General features: G+C 41.7%; 1 protein-coding gene across 1 annotated transcript in view; it reads left to right on the top strand.

Moving 5' to 3' along the window:
- The window catches only part of SLC28A2 (solute carrier family 28 member 2), a 42,093-nt gene that overhangs the window by 7,808 nt on the left and 17,221 nt on the right, over positions 1-17,064 (top strand). Inside the window, exons 4-6 of the mRNA XM_081227903.1 lie at positions 12,797-12,888; positions 14,215-14,398; positions 16,598-16,739. Of these exons, the coding sequence (XP_081084029.1) occupies positions 12,797-12,888; positions 14,215-14,398; positions 16,598-16,739 (418 nt within the window). The remainder of the gene's footprint in view (positions 1-12,796; positions 12,889-14,214; positions 14,399-16,597; positions 16,740-17,064) is intronic.

Below are 17,064 nucleotides of genomic sequence, written 5' to 3'. Positions count from 1 at the left end.
GTTTTCCCTAAGATTTTAGAAAGGAGGCTCAGAAGCTATTGGATCAGAGATGTGCTAAAGGATCTAGGGCAAGAGAGGCTGAATTTCTGTAAAACAGAGGGTATACCTGCTGAAAGCAAAGGAAACTAGGCTTCATAAGAGCATCCCTCTCCCCCTCAGTCCCACAGACCCTCAGCCATATGCCCTTATGCCCCCCACCCCCACCCCCACAGTGATGCTAGGGTCCTGGGGCTGGCTTAGCAGGGAAGCATCCTGTCCTAAGTTTAGGTCTGGCTGACGGAAGGGCCAGTAGACCTGAGAAGGGCTCTTCTGCCCTAGAGGAAAAGAGTCATGTACTTTTTCCTAGCTTGTCTTCTAAATACTAGCTCTTCTGGTTTTTGATTCCAGAAATGAAGAGTTGGATCATTAAAATTTTACATGTATGGTTTTTCATTCAAGCCAATTACCAGGAAAAAAAGGATAATGATCATGTACCAAATTAATATTGGTTTAAATCTTGCTGAATTTCAGCTATAAATTCTGTACAGACAGGCCTAGTCTTCACGTGGAGCCCAGTAAAGTCATCACAACTTAAAACAATTAAGTGGAACTTTGGCACCAAACTGGACTGCCTGAGCCATCTTCAGTGGTTTGGCACTTCACTTTGTTACATGTGGACTCACCTTATTTACCTTTAGTAGTTGTTTTAAAACTTCTATTCTTTTCAAATTCTCAACCCCATTTTTTCTTACCCATCCCCATCTCCACTGCTATATAATAGCTATACAATCTCCACTGTATATAATCCAATATCATTCCTTTCTAAGAAGACTAAGTATTTTTGTTACTAAGACCCCCATTCATTACTTATAATTTTCTTTGTCTTTGTCCTCTTTTTTTTTCCATTCTCTCAGAAAAAAAGCAGTCTCCCTCTTGCTTTTTTTTTTTTTTTTTTGCAGTACACGGGCCTCTCACTGTTGTGGCCTCTCCCGTCACAGAGCACAGGCTCCAGACACGCAGGCTCAGCGGCCATGGCTCATGGGCCCAGCCGCTCCGCAGTATGTGGGATCTTCCCGGACCGGGGCACGAACCCATGTTCCCTGCATCGGCAGGTGGACTCCCAACTACTGCGCCACCAGGGAAGCCCTCCCTCTTGCTTTTTAAAGCTAACCTGCCAGTCTCTGCTTTTTATTGGCATTTTTAGGCCATTTACATTTAATGATTTAAATCTACCATCTTGCTATTTATTTGTGTGTGTGTGTGTGTGTGTTTGTTTGTTTCATTTTGTTTTGCTGCACCATGTGGCATGTAGATCTTAGTTCCCTGACCAGGGATCGAACCCACGCCCCCTGCAGTGGAAGCATGGAGTCTTAACCACTGGACTGCCAGGGACGTCCCAGCTATTTATTTGTTTTTATTTGGCTCCACTGCTCTTTTCTTTTCTCAACATATCAAATTTATTTCTTCCACTGTTAATTTTCCCAGTCATCCACTAAGAATAGATTGTCTTTTCAGTAGTTACCCAATATTACATTCCTCTCATCAATTAAAGTCACCCCATGCCACTGATTTTATGAAAGTTTTCTTAATGATAAAATTTAGGATTTGGGAAGCATTTATAATTTCATTTGTCACTCTTGGCCCCACAAAACAAAACTAGACAAAATAAAAAGTAAAGGCCCAATTCACAATCAATGAGAATTTAGCTCAGCTATTTACCCAGATCCTTCCTCTCATCTCTGGATTGCAACTAAATGTAATTTTTAAAATTGAAATATGTTTGACATATAACATTGTACAAAGATAAGGTGTACAACATGTTAATTTGATATACTTATATTTGTAATATGATTGCCACTGTAGCAATAGCTAGCACCTTTATCATGTTACATAATGATCATTTCTTTTTAGTAGTTGGAATCAAGTTCTAGTCTCTTAGCAAGTTTGATGATTATAATACAATACTGTTATCTATATTCACTATACTGTGTGTCAGTTCTCTAGGGCTTATTTACTACTTGTTGAAAGTTTGTACCCTTAACACCATCTGTCCTATCCCCTCACCACCCCATTCCTTGGTAACAACCATTTACTTTCTGTTTTTTAATGTTTGGCTTTTTTATTTTTTTTTTTTATTTTTTTTATTTTTTATTTATTTTTTTTTTTTTTCTCTTTTTGCGGTATGCGGGCCTCTCACTGTTGTGGCCTCTCCCGTTGCGGAGCACAGGCTCCGGATGCGCAGGCCCAGCGGCCATGGCTCACGGGCCCAGATGCTCCGCGGCATATGGGATCCTCCCAGACCGGGGCACGAACCCGTATCCCCTGCATCGGCAGGCGGACTCTCAACCACTGCGCCACCAGGGAGGCCCTGGCTTTTTTATTTTTAATTTATTTTATTATTATTATTTTTTTGGCCATGCCACAAGGCTTGCAGGATCTTAGTTCCCCAACCAGGGATTGAACCAGAGCCCCGGCAGTGAAAGTGCCAAATCCTAACCACTGGACCACCAAGGAATTCCCGAGTTTGGCTTTTTATAGATTCCACATATAAGTGAGATTATACAGTACTTGTCTTTCTTTCTCTGACTTACCTCATTTAGCCTGATATTCTCAAGGTCCATCCATGTTGTAGAAAATAGCAGGATGTCCTTTTTTCTCATGGCTGAATAATATTCCATTGCATATATATATACCACATCTTCTTTACATATTCATCCATTGATGGGCACTTAGATTGTTTCCATATCTTGGCTATTGTGAATAATGCTGCAGTAAACATGGGAGTGCATATATCTCTTTGATACCCTGTTTTCTTTTCCTTTGGGCATATACCAGAAGTGGAAATGCTGGGTCATATGGTAGATCTATTTTTAATTTTTTGAGGAAACACCATATTGTTTTCTATAGTGGTTGAACCTATTTATATTCCCACCAACAGTGTATAAGTGTTTCCTTTTCTCCACATCCTGGCCTACACTTGTTATCTCTTGTCTCTTGATGATAGACATTCAAACAGGTGTGAGTTGATATCTCATTGTAGTTTGGGTTTTTATTTCCCTAATGATTAATGATGTTGAGCATCTTTTCATGTACTCATTGGCCATTTGGATATCTTCTTTGGAAGAAATGTCTTTTCAGTTCCTCTGTCCATTTTTAAATTGTATCTTTTTTTTTTTTTTTTTTTTTTTTTTTTTTTTTGCGATATGCGGGCCTCTCACTGTTGTGGCCTCTCCCATTGCGGAGCACAGGCTCCGGACGCACAGGCCCAGCGGCCATGGCTCACGGGCCCAGCCGCTCCGCGGCATGTGGGATCTTCCCGGACCGGGGCACGAACCCGTGTCCCCTGCATCGGCAGGCGGACTCTCAACCACTGCGCCACCAGGGAAGCCCTAAATTGTATCTTTTGTTGTCATTGTTGTTATTTAGTTGTATGAGTTCTTTATATATTTTGGATATTAACCCCTTATCCAGTATATGGTTTGCAAAAATTTTCTACCATTACATAGGTTGCCTTTTATTTCATTAATTGTTTCTTTTGTTGTACAGAAGCTTTTAAGTTTTTTTAAAAATTAATTAATTAATTAATTTTATTTTTGGCTGTATTGTGTCTTTGTTGCTGCGCGCAGGCTTTCTCTAGTTGTGGTGAGTGGGGACTAGTCTTCGTTGTGGTACATGGGCTTCTCACTGCAGTGGCTTCTCTTGTTGCAGAGCACAAGCTCTAGGTGCACAGGCTTCAGTAGTTGTGGCACGTGGGCTCAGTAGTTGTGGCTTGTGGGCTCTAGAGCGCAGGCTCAGTAGTTGTGGCGCACGGGCTTAGTTGCTCTGTGGCATGTGGGATCTTCCCAGACCAGGGCTGGAACCTGTGTCCCCTGCATTGGCAGGCAGATTCTTAACCACTGTGCCACCAGGGAAGTCCCACTTTTAGGTGTGATATAGTCCCACCTGTTGACTTTTGCTTTTGTTGTTTCTGCTTTCAGTTTCTTATCCATAGGAGTATTGCCAAGACCAATGTCAAGGAGCTTCCTCCCTGTGTTTTCTTCTAGGAGTTTTATGGTAACAGGTCTTATGTTTAAGTTTTTGATTCATTTTGAGTAAATTTTTGTGATTGGTATAAAATAGGGGCCCAGTTTCATTGCTCTTTATGTGTTTATCCAGTTTTCCCAACACCATTTGTTTAAAGAGACTATCTTTTCCCCATTGGGTGTTCTTGGCTCCCTTGTCAAATATTACCTGACTGTATATGTGGGATTTTAAGTCTGGGCTGTCTATTCTATTCCATTGGTCTATGTGTCTTTTTATGCCTGTACCATACTGTTTTTATTACTATAGCTTTGTAGTATAGTTTGAAATCAGGACATTTGATACCTCTGGATTTGTTCTTTTTCTTCAGGATTGCTTCAGCTATTTGAGGTCTTTTGAGATTCCATACAAATTTTCGGATTGTTTTTTCTATTTCTGTGAAGAATGCCAATGGAGTTTTGATGGGGATTGTATTGAATTTATAGATGGCTTCGGGTTGTATGGACATTTTAACAATATTAATTTTTCTGATCCATAAACACAGATGTCTTCCATTGTTGTTTTTTTTATGCCTTTCCTCTTTAATACCCTTTCCTCTTTTTATGCCTTCTTTCAGATTAATTGAAAAAAAATTTTTTTTGGCTGTGCTGCACAGCTTGCAGGATCTCAGTTCCCTAACCAGGAATTGAACCCGGGCTCTTGGCAGTAAAAGCATGGAGTCCTAACCACTGGACCACCAGGGAACTCCCTGAATATTTTAAAATGATTCCATTTTACCTCCTTTATTGGCTTATTAGGTATAACTCTTTGTTTTGCTATATTAGTGGTTGGTTTAGAGTTTGTAGTATATATTTTTTCTTTCTTTCTCTCTCTCTCTCTTTCCTTCCTTCCTTCCTTCTTTCTTTCTTTCCTATGCGGCATGTGGGATCTTAGTTCCCTCACCAGGGATGGAACTGGTGCCCCCTGCAGTGGAACCATGGAGTCTTAACCACTGGAGCACCAGGCAAGTCCCCTGTAGTGTATATTTTCAACTTATCAAGTCTACCTTCAAGTGATATTACACCCCTTGGCATATAGTATAAGAAACTTGTAATAGTATACTTGGCATATAGTATAAGAACCTTATAATAGTATACTTCTGTATGTCCTCTTCCAGCCTTTATATTACTCTTGTTTATGTTTATATGTTTTACTTTCACATATGTTATAAACCCCATACTACAATATTATTATTTTTGTTTAAACATTAAGTTATCTTCCCATATGTTCCAACTTAAATATACCTGCACCTGCATGAATCCTTATCTTTTCCCCTCCTTATCAGAAGTCCTCCTCTCCCTGAGTTTGAGGCCAACCTCTTTATCCATCTTCTTAATGCCACCCTTCTCCATCCCCTTCATCAGGGCCTCTTTCCCCTACCTCTTCAATTATTCCTTCCCTCAATCTATAAATATACTCAAGTTTCTTTCCTCAAAAATCAACCTTATCTCAAACTTGTGATATCTTTTTCCTTCATGGCCAAGTTTCTTGGAAACGTGGGATTTCCTTGCTATTTCCATGTTTCTCACCTTCCCATTCAATTTTCAGCCCAGTACAATCTAGTTTTCACCATCACTGCTCTGCTGAAAATCTTTTACTCAAGTGAGCAATGAAAACCTACTTACCAAGTCCAATGTACACACACTTTCACTGGGCATCTGCAGCATGACTTCTGACCCTTTCTTTCTGGAAACTCACTTATTGATTTTAATGGCACTATCCCCTCCTCATTCTTCTACCTCTCTGGATGTTCTTTCTTGTCTGTTGTTTTCCAGAGCCTGTCATTTGTTTTCTCTTCTCACTCCTACACTTAATGTCTTGATTCCTAAAGCCACATCTGAAGCCTGAATCTTTGTTCTAAGCTTCTGACCTATATATCTAACCACTTACCAAACACCTTCATCTAGGTGTGACATATACACTTCAAATTAAACATTAAAACCAAATTTCTGTCAGCATAGGTTTGATACGTTTCTACTCAGTCAGGTCCTAGTCAGGCTGGGCTCTAGGCACACAAAGATAAATAAACTCACATTTCCTCCTCAGGTCTGTTCCTCCTCCTGTCTTTTCTATTTTGATTCATGTTATCACCCTGACTGAGTCACTCACGGAAGGAACCTCATTTGTCATCCCAGTTTCCTTCCCCTTGATGTTGATCCTCTTTCTCAAACACCTATGCCTTTGTTACAAAGTTTTAAAAGAAGAGGTTTTTTAAATCTTCTAAAGTGGAAATGGAAAATAATTTAAAATAATTCAATGCCTTAATGAAAAACTGATTAATGAATTAAAGTGGCCTAATGGAGATCATTCTGGAAAACAATTTCTTGAGGAAAATTCAGCAAGGTTCATATAATTTTGAATAAAATGTTTATAATAAAAACATGAATTTCCTAATGAATTAAGAGATCCTGGCAACAGTCGTCAATGCTGACATCTCAAAAATAGAGAGAGCCTGTGCCTCCTGATAAAAGCACGCAACGTCTCTGACACAGTCCTGCACACCTGCCTCCCCCGCTGAAAATGGAATCTGATCAGGTCTCTAACTCTACCTACAATTTATAGGAAATACAGGGGAAGGAGTAACAGGTTCAATTGTACCGCAGGGATGCAATCATCAAAATGCAGCCTGGGGGAAACCTACAGAACAAACAACCTACTTTCCTCAACAACTAAAAGATGGCAGGGGCTTCCCTGGTGGCGCAGTGGTTGAAAGTCCGCCTGCCGATGCAGGGGACACGGGTTCGTGCCCCGGTCCGGGAAGATCCCACATGCTGCGGAGCAGCTGGGCCCGTGAGCCATGGCCGCTGAGCCTGCGCATCCGGAGCCTGTGCTCCACAGTGGGAGAGGCCACAACAGTGAGAGGCCCATGTACCGAAAAAAAAAAAAAAGATGGCAGAACATTCAGATGGAAAGACACTTGAAAAAAGCTTCGTCCAACTGCAACATATGGACCTTAAAAAGATCCAGATTCAAAACCCACACTGTAATAACAAAACTAACAAAGAACACTTATGAGAAAATCAGGGAAATCTGAACTCTGACTAGATAACTGATATTAAGGAATTAGTGTCGTACTGTGATTAAACTGAAAATTAAAAAACAAACAAACAAATACCTATGCCATTCACCTCCTATCAGTCCTCCCCTGCACCTTCAGTTACTTCCATACTGGCCCCTAGCCCATCCCTCACCACCCGCCTCCAGAGTGATCTTTCTAAAAAATACATATATACTTATGTTATTACCTTGCTTAAATTCTTCAATGGGCCTCTGCTTTCTACAAGATAAAACTGAAATTCCTAAGCATGCTATATAGTCTGAATGACCTGGCTTCTGTCTTCTTTGCATGCTTTCTTCTCACCATCCATCCACATGCTCCCTGCTTCTCAGAGACAGTAAATCATACTGTTCTTTCTTTCTTTTTTTTTAAAGAAGATGTTGGGGGTAGGAGTTTATTAATTAATTTATTTATTTTTGCTATGTTGGGTCTTCGTTTCTGTGCAAGGGCTTTCTCTACTTGTGGCAAGCGGGGGCCACTCTTCATCGTGGTGCGCGGGCCTCTCACTATCGTGGCCTTTCTTGTTGCAGAGCACAGGCTCCAGACGCACAGGCTCAGCAGTTGTGGCTCACGGGCCCAGTTGCTCCACGGCATGTGGGATCCTCCCAGACCAGGGCTCGAACCCGTGTCCCCTGCATTAGCAGGCAGACTCTCAACCACTGCGCCACCAGGGAAGCTCCATACTGTTCTTTCAAAATGCTTGGCTCACTCAAGTATGCTTTTCCTCCTCTAGAGGTAGCCCAGCCCTCTCTTCTAACTCCCTGAAACACATCCCCTTGGCAAGCGCCTTCCCCTTTACCTTTAGGATCAGTTCATCTGTCCTCTTCTTTGTGAAAGCTTCTTTGACATCACAGGCACGGTTACCTGCTCCTTCTCCTCTACTCTCTTCGCAATTATAACTTTGGAATTCTGGAATGTTCCCTCTGGAATTCCAGTCTTTCATGTCTAATTAGAAGCCACATGGAGTAATGGAAAGATCTGGGGTTTAAATCCTAACTTTGCCAGCAGGCTCACCTTCCTTGCCTGTGAATATAATATTAACCTTGTGGTTTTAGGGGAGGATGATTGATGAGGTCTTGCAGTACCTGGTAAAAAGTGCTTACTAAATAGTATCTGGTTTTTCTTTCCTTTAGAGGCAATTTTTTGAAAAAGTAGTCCATATATACTCACACTTCACTCAATCCCCTGCAATTCCATTTTCATCCAGTCACTCTCCTGTAAATGGCTCTTTCAAACAGAACCAGTCACCTGTTCACGGCCATCTTCTCATTTGCTATGCTACCTAAATGTTGTTGACCTTTCCTCCTTTTTCTAAAAAAAATTATTATTTTTTAAAAAAATTTATTTATTTTTGGCTGCATTGGGTCTTCGTTGCTGCACACAGGCTTTCTCTAGTTATGGCGAGCGGGGGCTACTCTTCGTTGCGGTGCGTGGCCTTCTCATTGTGGTGGCTTCTCTTGCTGTAGAGCATGGGATCTAGGCACGCAGGCTTCAGTAGTTGTGGCACACCAGCTTAGTTGCTCCGCGGCATGTGGGATCTTCCTCGAACCCGTGTCCCCTGCATTGGCAGGCGGATTCTTAACCACTGCGCCACCAGAGAAGCCCTCTCCTTCTTAAAGATCATTTCTCTTTTTCGCTTTTCCTCCTAGCTCTCCAACTGCTCCTACTAAGTCTGTTGTTTCTTCTGGCTGCCCTATCAGAGCAACTGTTCTAACTTCCTGGGAGGATGATAGTAAGCCTGGCAGGGATGGATGGGGATGGCAAGATAGGTGGGTGGGTGTGAACTGCACAAGTTACTGGGAGGGAGGTCTGGAAGGGCATCTTGGGCTGGACTAAGTTGCATGTCAATGCACATCTTGAGTGAAGAACTTTAGGCAAGCCCATCCTTGCTGGGAACTCCTCCCCCCAACCCCTCCAGTTTTTGTTTTTGTTTTTTTTTCTCTCTTTAGGGCCTCAGCCTGAATCCAACAGCTAAATGAGCCAGAGCTCCTTTGTCCTCAAATTCCTATTGAAATCGTTAAAAGAAGATGTAAATAGGGACAAATTGTATCAGCATAGGAACTACGTGATGAGCATTAATCATATACTAGAAACTAGAGAAAGTTTTGCTAGAAATGGAACTAAAGGACTGGCCTGCAAAGGCCATTGGGGAAAGAGTCATGACTCTCCCTAATGAGAGAGAGCCTAACCTGGGGAGACTCTACTGTTTTTCAGAATCCCTGCTACCTCTAACCTGGAGGGATAAGAGTTCTGGAAGGAAGAAGTTGAGGCTGGGTAGAAGGGCCGGTTGGAAAACCCACTAACTAGGTCCCTCTTGTTTTTGTGGATCTTTGAATCTCTACTTTTAGTGTGAAGAAGATCTGACTTTTTATTGCACATCAAGCAGAGATTTGGCTCCTGTGTGGAGAGAGGGTTCTTTTCCAAGGCAACACATCCATCACAACTCAGCAGTTAAGCACCCGGCTGTGTTCTGGTTTAGGTTCCCTTCTTACTCTGCCTGGGCTGATGGTTCTCAGAACTGGTCATCCCCTGGTGCACAGAGCCTCTGACTCCAGTGTAGGTTTGCTGGCCTCCATCTGATAGACTTTTCTCTTGCCTTCCCTGGTTTTCCAACTCCTTTTTGGCTTTCCACTTTGGTTTATTAATAAGCTTTTTGCTTCTCAGTCACCATTCTCCCTTGGACACTTTTTGTAACTGTTCTTGAGCTCCTCTACTACACTATCCAGCAACCCTTGCCCATGCAGTTTTAAACCAGTTTTATACACACCTTTGAATCTGGCAAAGTGGTACCCAGTACAGTACCCACTGACCAGTTCTTCCTATGCTATCATCAACTGAAAACTTTGGACACCTTAAAAAGATTCTGGTCGCTTCTCCTGGAGGCCCTTGCCCTTTACTCAGACTGTCATTTTGTACTGGGTTGACTCGTTGTCTTTCTTCTAATTCTTACTTCAAGCCAGGGCGAGCAAGGATTCACCCAGGGCCCCCTTGTCAACAGTCACAGGAGATGGATTTTTTGAAAGCTACCTACGCCTTCCATTCTAACTGCTAAAAGATAGTACCCCAGACCCTGGGAATTTCCATAGCTTTGTCTCCCTTAGTTGGGGGAGTTTACACAACTTGTGGAAAGGGTCACTGAGAAAATGCATGAACACCCTTGCTGCTAGGCCTGACCTATAGTGACCACTAATGCTGTGTTCAGCTAGCACAACCTATCATCCTTACCCTACTCTTTCCCATGCTGTCACTAGAGGCTGCAGGCAGTAAGCATGTAAGTGAGAGCATTATTATTAGTCCATATCTGGAAAGCCTTCCACATACATACCTGGAGAATTTATGAGTGGGTACAGACATCACAGCAAGTTATGGACAAGATATCAAGTGTCACCATCTACCAGACAGATTTTTTTTTCTCAATTCAGCTTCTGAGTATAACACAGTTACTAACTCTCAAACTGAACCATTATGTAAAGAGCTTGGTTGTATTAGCAAGATCCTAGGCCAAGCAGGATGCCAGGACCATGAACACCCGTGCACATACCTCTGTGCACTGCTTCTCAGTTGGTTTAAAAGGGTCTGAGAACATATATTCTCTTTTCCTTGGAATGTCCTGTATGATTTTTTTTTATTTTAATTTTTTAAAGCAGAGGTCCAGTTGTAAATTGATATGCTAGGATCAGGTTGTTCGTGGGTTTTGCAGAAATGAGTGTTCTTCACTGACTTCTGGTAGTACCCACTGATCTTTAGTTCCCAGGGAACGTTTGAATGTGGTCATGAGGTAATGGCAGGAATCTTTTCTAGGTATGTGGTTTATATTTATCCTGGACTTGTGAGTGTCCCCTCTAATTTTGCAATGGCTTTGCTGAACTGGCATTTGATTAGGTATGATTTTAAATCAGCTTCACCTAATAGGTCAGTTTGGGTCCTAACAGGAACAGATGGAATACTTAAATTAGGATAATTAGAGAAGGGTTTTTTTACAGAGGGGGTTTATTTACAGAGAGACCATTACAGGGATGTGTGCAAGATGTAGTGGAATCACAAGAAACAATAGTGCAAGAACCTGAGGCTAGAAGCAATGAACAGTTACTATTCCTAGGCAAGGGACAAGATATAAGAGAACCCAGAAGGAGAGTCAGATAAAGAAGACTTCAGTATGCTGACCTCAGTCTTTTCATACACTCTGATCTCCTTTTGGATCCTCTTGGTAGAACCCAACTAAATCCAGAGGGTTATGTAATCCCACTGATGCAGTCCACATGGGTTAGAATCCCAGGGCATGGAGCAAGATGGAGAGTGGATCTGGAGGAGCAAACCAAAGATATCTGGCACACATGGGAAGTCTCGGATTGAAATTACATTAGTTCCTTGATATACTTTGCAAATGATATTCCAAAGATATTGACATCCTTCAGGTACACTGACACCTCTAAGCAATGGTTTTTACTCACTACTTTCTCTATTAAGCATGGAAAGGTAGCAGAGTTCTTGAGATCCTAAAGCGTCCTCTTGAATTGATAAGTCAGGTGGTGATAAAGAATGTTTTCTCCTTCTCAGATCACCTATATCTGATAATACACACTCTACTCAACTCACACAGGGTTGGACTCCCTGAAAAAAGAAGAAATAAGGAGAAGGAGAGAGGAGTGAAAAGGAAGGCTTTGTATAAAGAAGAGGAGGGAGTGTGTTAGATGGGAGAGGTAGCAATGGAGAAAGAGCCATGGAAATCTGTGAGCTAAGTCCCCAGGGCATTTGGAGCTACTGGTTGGTCCCAGCCCTGGCTAAGCTGTCCTGCCTCAGCATGATGGCCAGCTTGGACCTTCTTGCTGGGCTCATCTTCTTTGGAGCTTCTAAGAGTTTGAAAATTAGAGCTTTTTGTTCATATGACTTCAGTGTGCTGAGGACATTTAAAAGGGGCAGAGACAGGTGAGCCTGGGGCCTGGGTAAGATGCAGCAAAGGAAGATGGTTAAGAGCTCAGATTCTGAAGCCAGACTGCCTGAGTTTACATTCTGTCTATGCTCCTTACAACTTCCATGACCTTGGGAAAGGTACTTCTCTGTTTTCCAGTTTCCACATCTGTAAAATGGGAATGATAATAGTAGCCACCTCAAGAGTTCTTATTAGGAGTCAATGAGTTAGTACTTTTAAACTTCTTAGAAAGAGTTCAGCACATAGAAAGCACTATATAAATGTTTGATAAATTAAACTTGAAAAGTTCTACTTGCTGGGCACCTTCTCTCAGGCCCTCTCACCCAGGGATTCTTGAGGGTGGTAGTGTTTTCCATCCAGTCTGTCAATGCATATCTGATTGACTGTTCAGGGTTATGGGTTTATGTGATTTTTATTTTCTCTCAGAAGAATAGGCCCTTTTCTGAATCTGGAAGCTGAGCAATCCCTCGTCCCTAGGGAACAGGAAGGAGTAGGTCCCAGTAGTCTCTCCCTGGTGTGACCAGTGTTCCCTTCTGTGGTAGGAAATTACTGAGGATATTGCTAGTCCAGGTTGGGTAGGAGTGTTCTGACCTGCTGCCCATTGGCAAGGTTGACCTGGCCTTTTTGGCATCGCTACAACACTACCAAACTTTCCCAGGATGAATTTCATTAAGAGAAAACTCTTCCTCAGGCCAGGCAATCTAAGTTCTGGGAATTGATATAAATGGGATGGAATAATTTTCAGATCTTAATTTTTGGATTCTCATCAGGAGGAACCTACAGCCTTTCACCAGGGCAAGAAGTTTCTGTAAGACACATGCTGCCTTGTTCAAGAAGATCCTGCTGAGCCTGTTGTGTTTGGGTAAGGTAATGAGGATCCACGGAAGTGAGAGACACAATTGTTTTAGAAATGTGACCTTGTGTCAAGACTATTACTAGATGGAAAGCAAATTTATTCACAAATTGATCTAAAGGGCTATATGATGTATAGATCTTAATTACTTGTAGATGAGCTGTAATTTATAGAGTTACACTTCTAGGAATAAGTAAATAAGTTGCACTTCTGAGAATAAGCTATTTTTCAAAATGTACTATTTGATAGACTTAAATATGTCAGAGAATCTGGGCTTGTCTCTTTTTTAGTATCTTGATTAGATGAGGGGCATGGTTCTTGATGTCTGTGAAAGAAGCCTGTAGTATATTACTTATTTGCTGGTTTACTGGTAAGATCAATGATATAAAATATTTTTAAAAGATAGCAAACCTCTTGGGAACTCCCTGGCGGTCCAGTGGTTAGGACTCAGTGCTTTCAATGTTGGGGCCCGGATTCGACCCCTGATTGGGGAACTAAGATCCTGCAAGCCGCGGGGCATGACCAAAAAAAAAAAAATAGATAACAAACCTTTATTTAAAATATATCGTCAGTGACGTATGGAACTTTGATGTGAATATTAGAGGCAGCTGGGGTAGTGAGAACAAAAATTATATTTTGGGGTGAGTCAAGGGGCCATGGAATGAGAACCATATGGCTGTACCTCCTAGTAGTAGCCTTGTTTACATGGCTCTGCTGAAGAGGAAAGGTTAAAATGACTGGGGTTGTAAAGTTTTGAAAAAAGATGACTTTTTTTTTTTTAATAATTTTTTGTGGTATGCGGGCCTCTCACTGTTGTGGCCTCTCCTGTTGCGGAGCCCAGGCTCCAGACACACAGGCTCAGCAGCCATGGCTCACGGGCCTAGCCACTCCGCGGCATGCGGGATCCTCCTGGACCGGGGCACGAACCCGTGTCCCCTGCATCGGCAGGCGGACTCTCAACCACTGAGCCACCAGGGAAGCCCAAAGATGACTTTTTAAGAATATAAAGGTGGGTACTTAAAGTGGGTGCTGATCAAATCCACTTCCAGGGATAGAAAGAGAATATCAGATAAAAGAGAAGGGAATGAGATTTTATCAGGGACAAGTGAAAATATGCAGCATTCAAACTAAGTTGGTTTCTCCTTGGGATACCCCAAGAAAACAGTTAGCCATCTATCCTGGCCTTGAGAATTGCATCTCAGTCTGACAGGGCTGGGTGGTAAGGTCGCTGGAGGGTTTTACCTGCCTTTAGTCCCAGACATTCATGACTAAATCTTCACTTGATCCTAAGGGGCTCTGCCTTGCTGATCCTTACTCTGTACTTTCTCTTTTTAGTTTATGCTGCCTACTTCCTGGCAGCTTGCATCTTGAATTTCCATAGGGCACTGGCCTTGTTCGTCCTTACCTGTTTGGTGCTTTTAGTCCTGGTTCACCGCTTTCTGAAAAGGTTCTTTGGTGAAAAATTAATGAGATGTCTGAAGCCCCTTGAAAACTCCTGCCTGAAGCTTTGGCTGAAATGGTAAGATAAGAATCTCAATATCCCTCATCCCACAACTTGTCTTAAACCCCAATCCATTACCCTTTTCCTCCTTTGACGGTTCTTGAGCTGTCTCTCAGACCCTCCCCTATACTTTACAAAACCAAGGCTCATACGGTATTTGTTTTTCTCTTTCTGACTTACTTCACTCTGTATGACAGACTCTAGGTCCATCCACCTCACTACAAATAACTCAATTTCGTTTCTTTTTATGACTGAGTAATATTCCATTGTATATATGTGCCACATCTTCTTTATCCATTCATCTGTCGATGGACACTTAGGTTGCTTCCATGTCCTGGCTATTGTAAATAGAGCTGGAATCTAAAAAATAAAAATAGTGGTCATAAAGAACCTAGGGGCAAGACGGGAATAAAGATGCAGACCTACTAGAAAATGGACTTGAGGAAACGGGGAGGGGGAAGGGTAAGCTGGGACAAAGTGAGAGAGTGGCATGGACCTATATACACTACCAAATGTAAAATAGATAACTAGTGGGAAGCAGCCGCATAGCACAGGGAGATCAGCTCTGTGCTCTGTGACCACTTAGAGGGGTGGGATAGGGAGGGTGGGAGGGAGAGAGATGCAAGAGGGAAGAGATATAGGGATATATGTATATGTATAACTGATTCACTTTGTTATACAGCAGAAACTAACACACCATTGTAAAGCAATTATACTCCAATAAAGATGTTTAAAAAAAACCCAAAAAAACCAAGGCTCAGCGAGCAAATAGCAACGGGCCTCTGAACACTGAACTTAGTCCAGTTTCTTATAGCCTCACGTCTCAATATTGCTAGGGGGCAGGAGGGGTTCCATTTCAGAGAAGAGTTTCAGTCTGTTTATTGTCAGAGCTGGTATCAGAAGTGAGAAAAACCATACTTCTCTTCAATTGCTATCAAAAGAATTGCTATCTTTTAAAAATATTTCTTCAATGAAGAAATCAAGGCAAAGAGGCTTATAGCAGCATTAAACTATCAAATTGATTTGGTGGTCATGTGTTTCTCCCTTAGTTCCTGGATACTTTTTGTGCTTTTTTTCCCTCTAGTCCTCCAGACTTCCTGCACCCACTGGTGTCTTATAATTCCCTAGAGTTTAAAGAGCAAACTCACTGTTCAGTGTATACTGAGCTGGATGCTACAGCAGCCGCACCTCATCTAACTAACTGTGGCATGCAAGTGTCCTTTGATCACACGCCTGGGGTGAGAGGATAACTTTCAGACTCTCTATATGTTCACTTTTATGCCTTTTGTCCAATGGATGCACAGAAAATAGCTGTTAAGGATGTTTGCAACAGTGATCATTTGGAGAAACACACCAGACAACAGCCTAAATTTTGGATCATTGATTTATTTGACACTGGAGTGAAAGGACTTTCTTCATTAACAGGATGGATTCTGGAAGCCAGATTTATTATTTTTTTTGTGTTACTTTATTTTAAAAATTTTATTTTTAAATTTTTTATACAGCACATTCTTATTAGTTATCCATGGAAGCCAGATTTAATTCACTTTGAGTTCACAGTGAGAACAGCTCCAAAATTCAACCCTGACCTGTAATCCCTTCTGTCATCGTCATCATTGTTCCTATGGCATCTCAATGGACAATGTGCTCTTTTTGTTTTCTTTTCTTTTCATATGTGATTCACCTTCTACTTCTTTTCCCTTGAACTGAAATGACTCCAACACTCAGGCATGAGACTAGTTTATGTATTGATCAAGCATGTTTGGTACATCAAGGGACCACAGGGCATTAAGTAGTTGATATGTGCTTAGCCTTTACTCTTACCCTTGGAGTGGTTGGAAAGTGGGTGGAGATCCATGGGAGGACTTTTCCCCCTTCTTTTAAAAATATTTTGGTTATGCATTAGAACATTCTTAAATAATAAGTCTTTATATCACATCTTACTGATATGATAACTTGAAGAAAAAGAGGTCATGAGATTTATGTCCTCAGATTGGACTCTTTCAGCTTCATTCTGTGAGTAAAAGAGTTGAGGGGAGGGGAGAGGTGTTAACTGGGAAACCACCAGATGAATGATTCTAAAGATATGTCTCTGTGTCTAATCTATTGAGTTGTTTCATTTATCCTTGTGGTGAATTTCTATTTTTTAGAGGTAAAGTTAATGATTTCTTATTCACTCACTGATTTGATGACATGGTCTTGAAATTCCCTCTCCAGTGTGTTCGTGGGAGTCTCCTTGGTTGGCCTTATCCTGTGGCTGGCTCTAGACACAGCCCAAAGGCCAGAGCAGCTGATCTCCTTCGCAGGAATCTGCATGTTCACCCTCATCCTCTTTGCCTGCTCCAAACACCACAGTGCAGTGAGTTTTGGGTTTTGCAGGGTGGGCGTAGTAATACCTAGCCAAGGACCATGTGTTACTAATTACAAAGTGCATGAGCCAAGTATTGATTACAAAGGCATAGAACTAAGTTCTTAACAATCTCTGGAATTGGCCCCTTTGACAATTTTGCTCCTAAGTGAAGTTTAAAGTTCTCACAGGCCCTAGACCATTTATTTTCAAACTGTAGGTTGTGATCCGTTAGTGAGCCTTGATATCAATTTTGTGGATCCAGGCCAGTGTTAAAGAAAAAACAAACAAAACAAAAAATAAAGAAGGATAGAAAGAAAACAGAATACGATAGAGA

This window comes from Mesoplodon bidens (assembly GCF_964165515.1).
Source record: "Mesoplodon bidens genome assembly, chromosome: 3".
In the NCBI taxonomy this organism is placed as follows: Eukaryota; Metazoa; Chordata; class Mammalia; order Artiodactyla; family Ziphiidae; genus Mesoplodon; species Mesoplodon bidens.
This window is presented reverse-complemented; position numbering and strand designations above follow the sequence as displayed.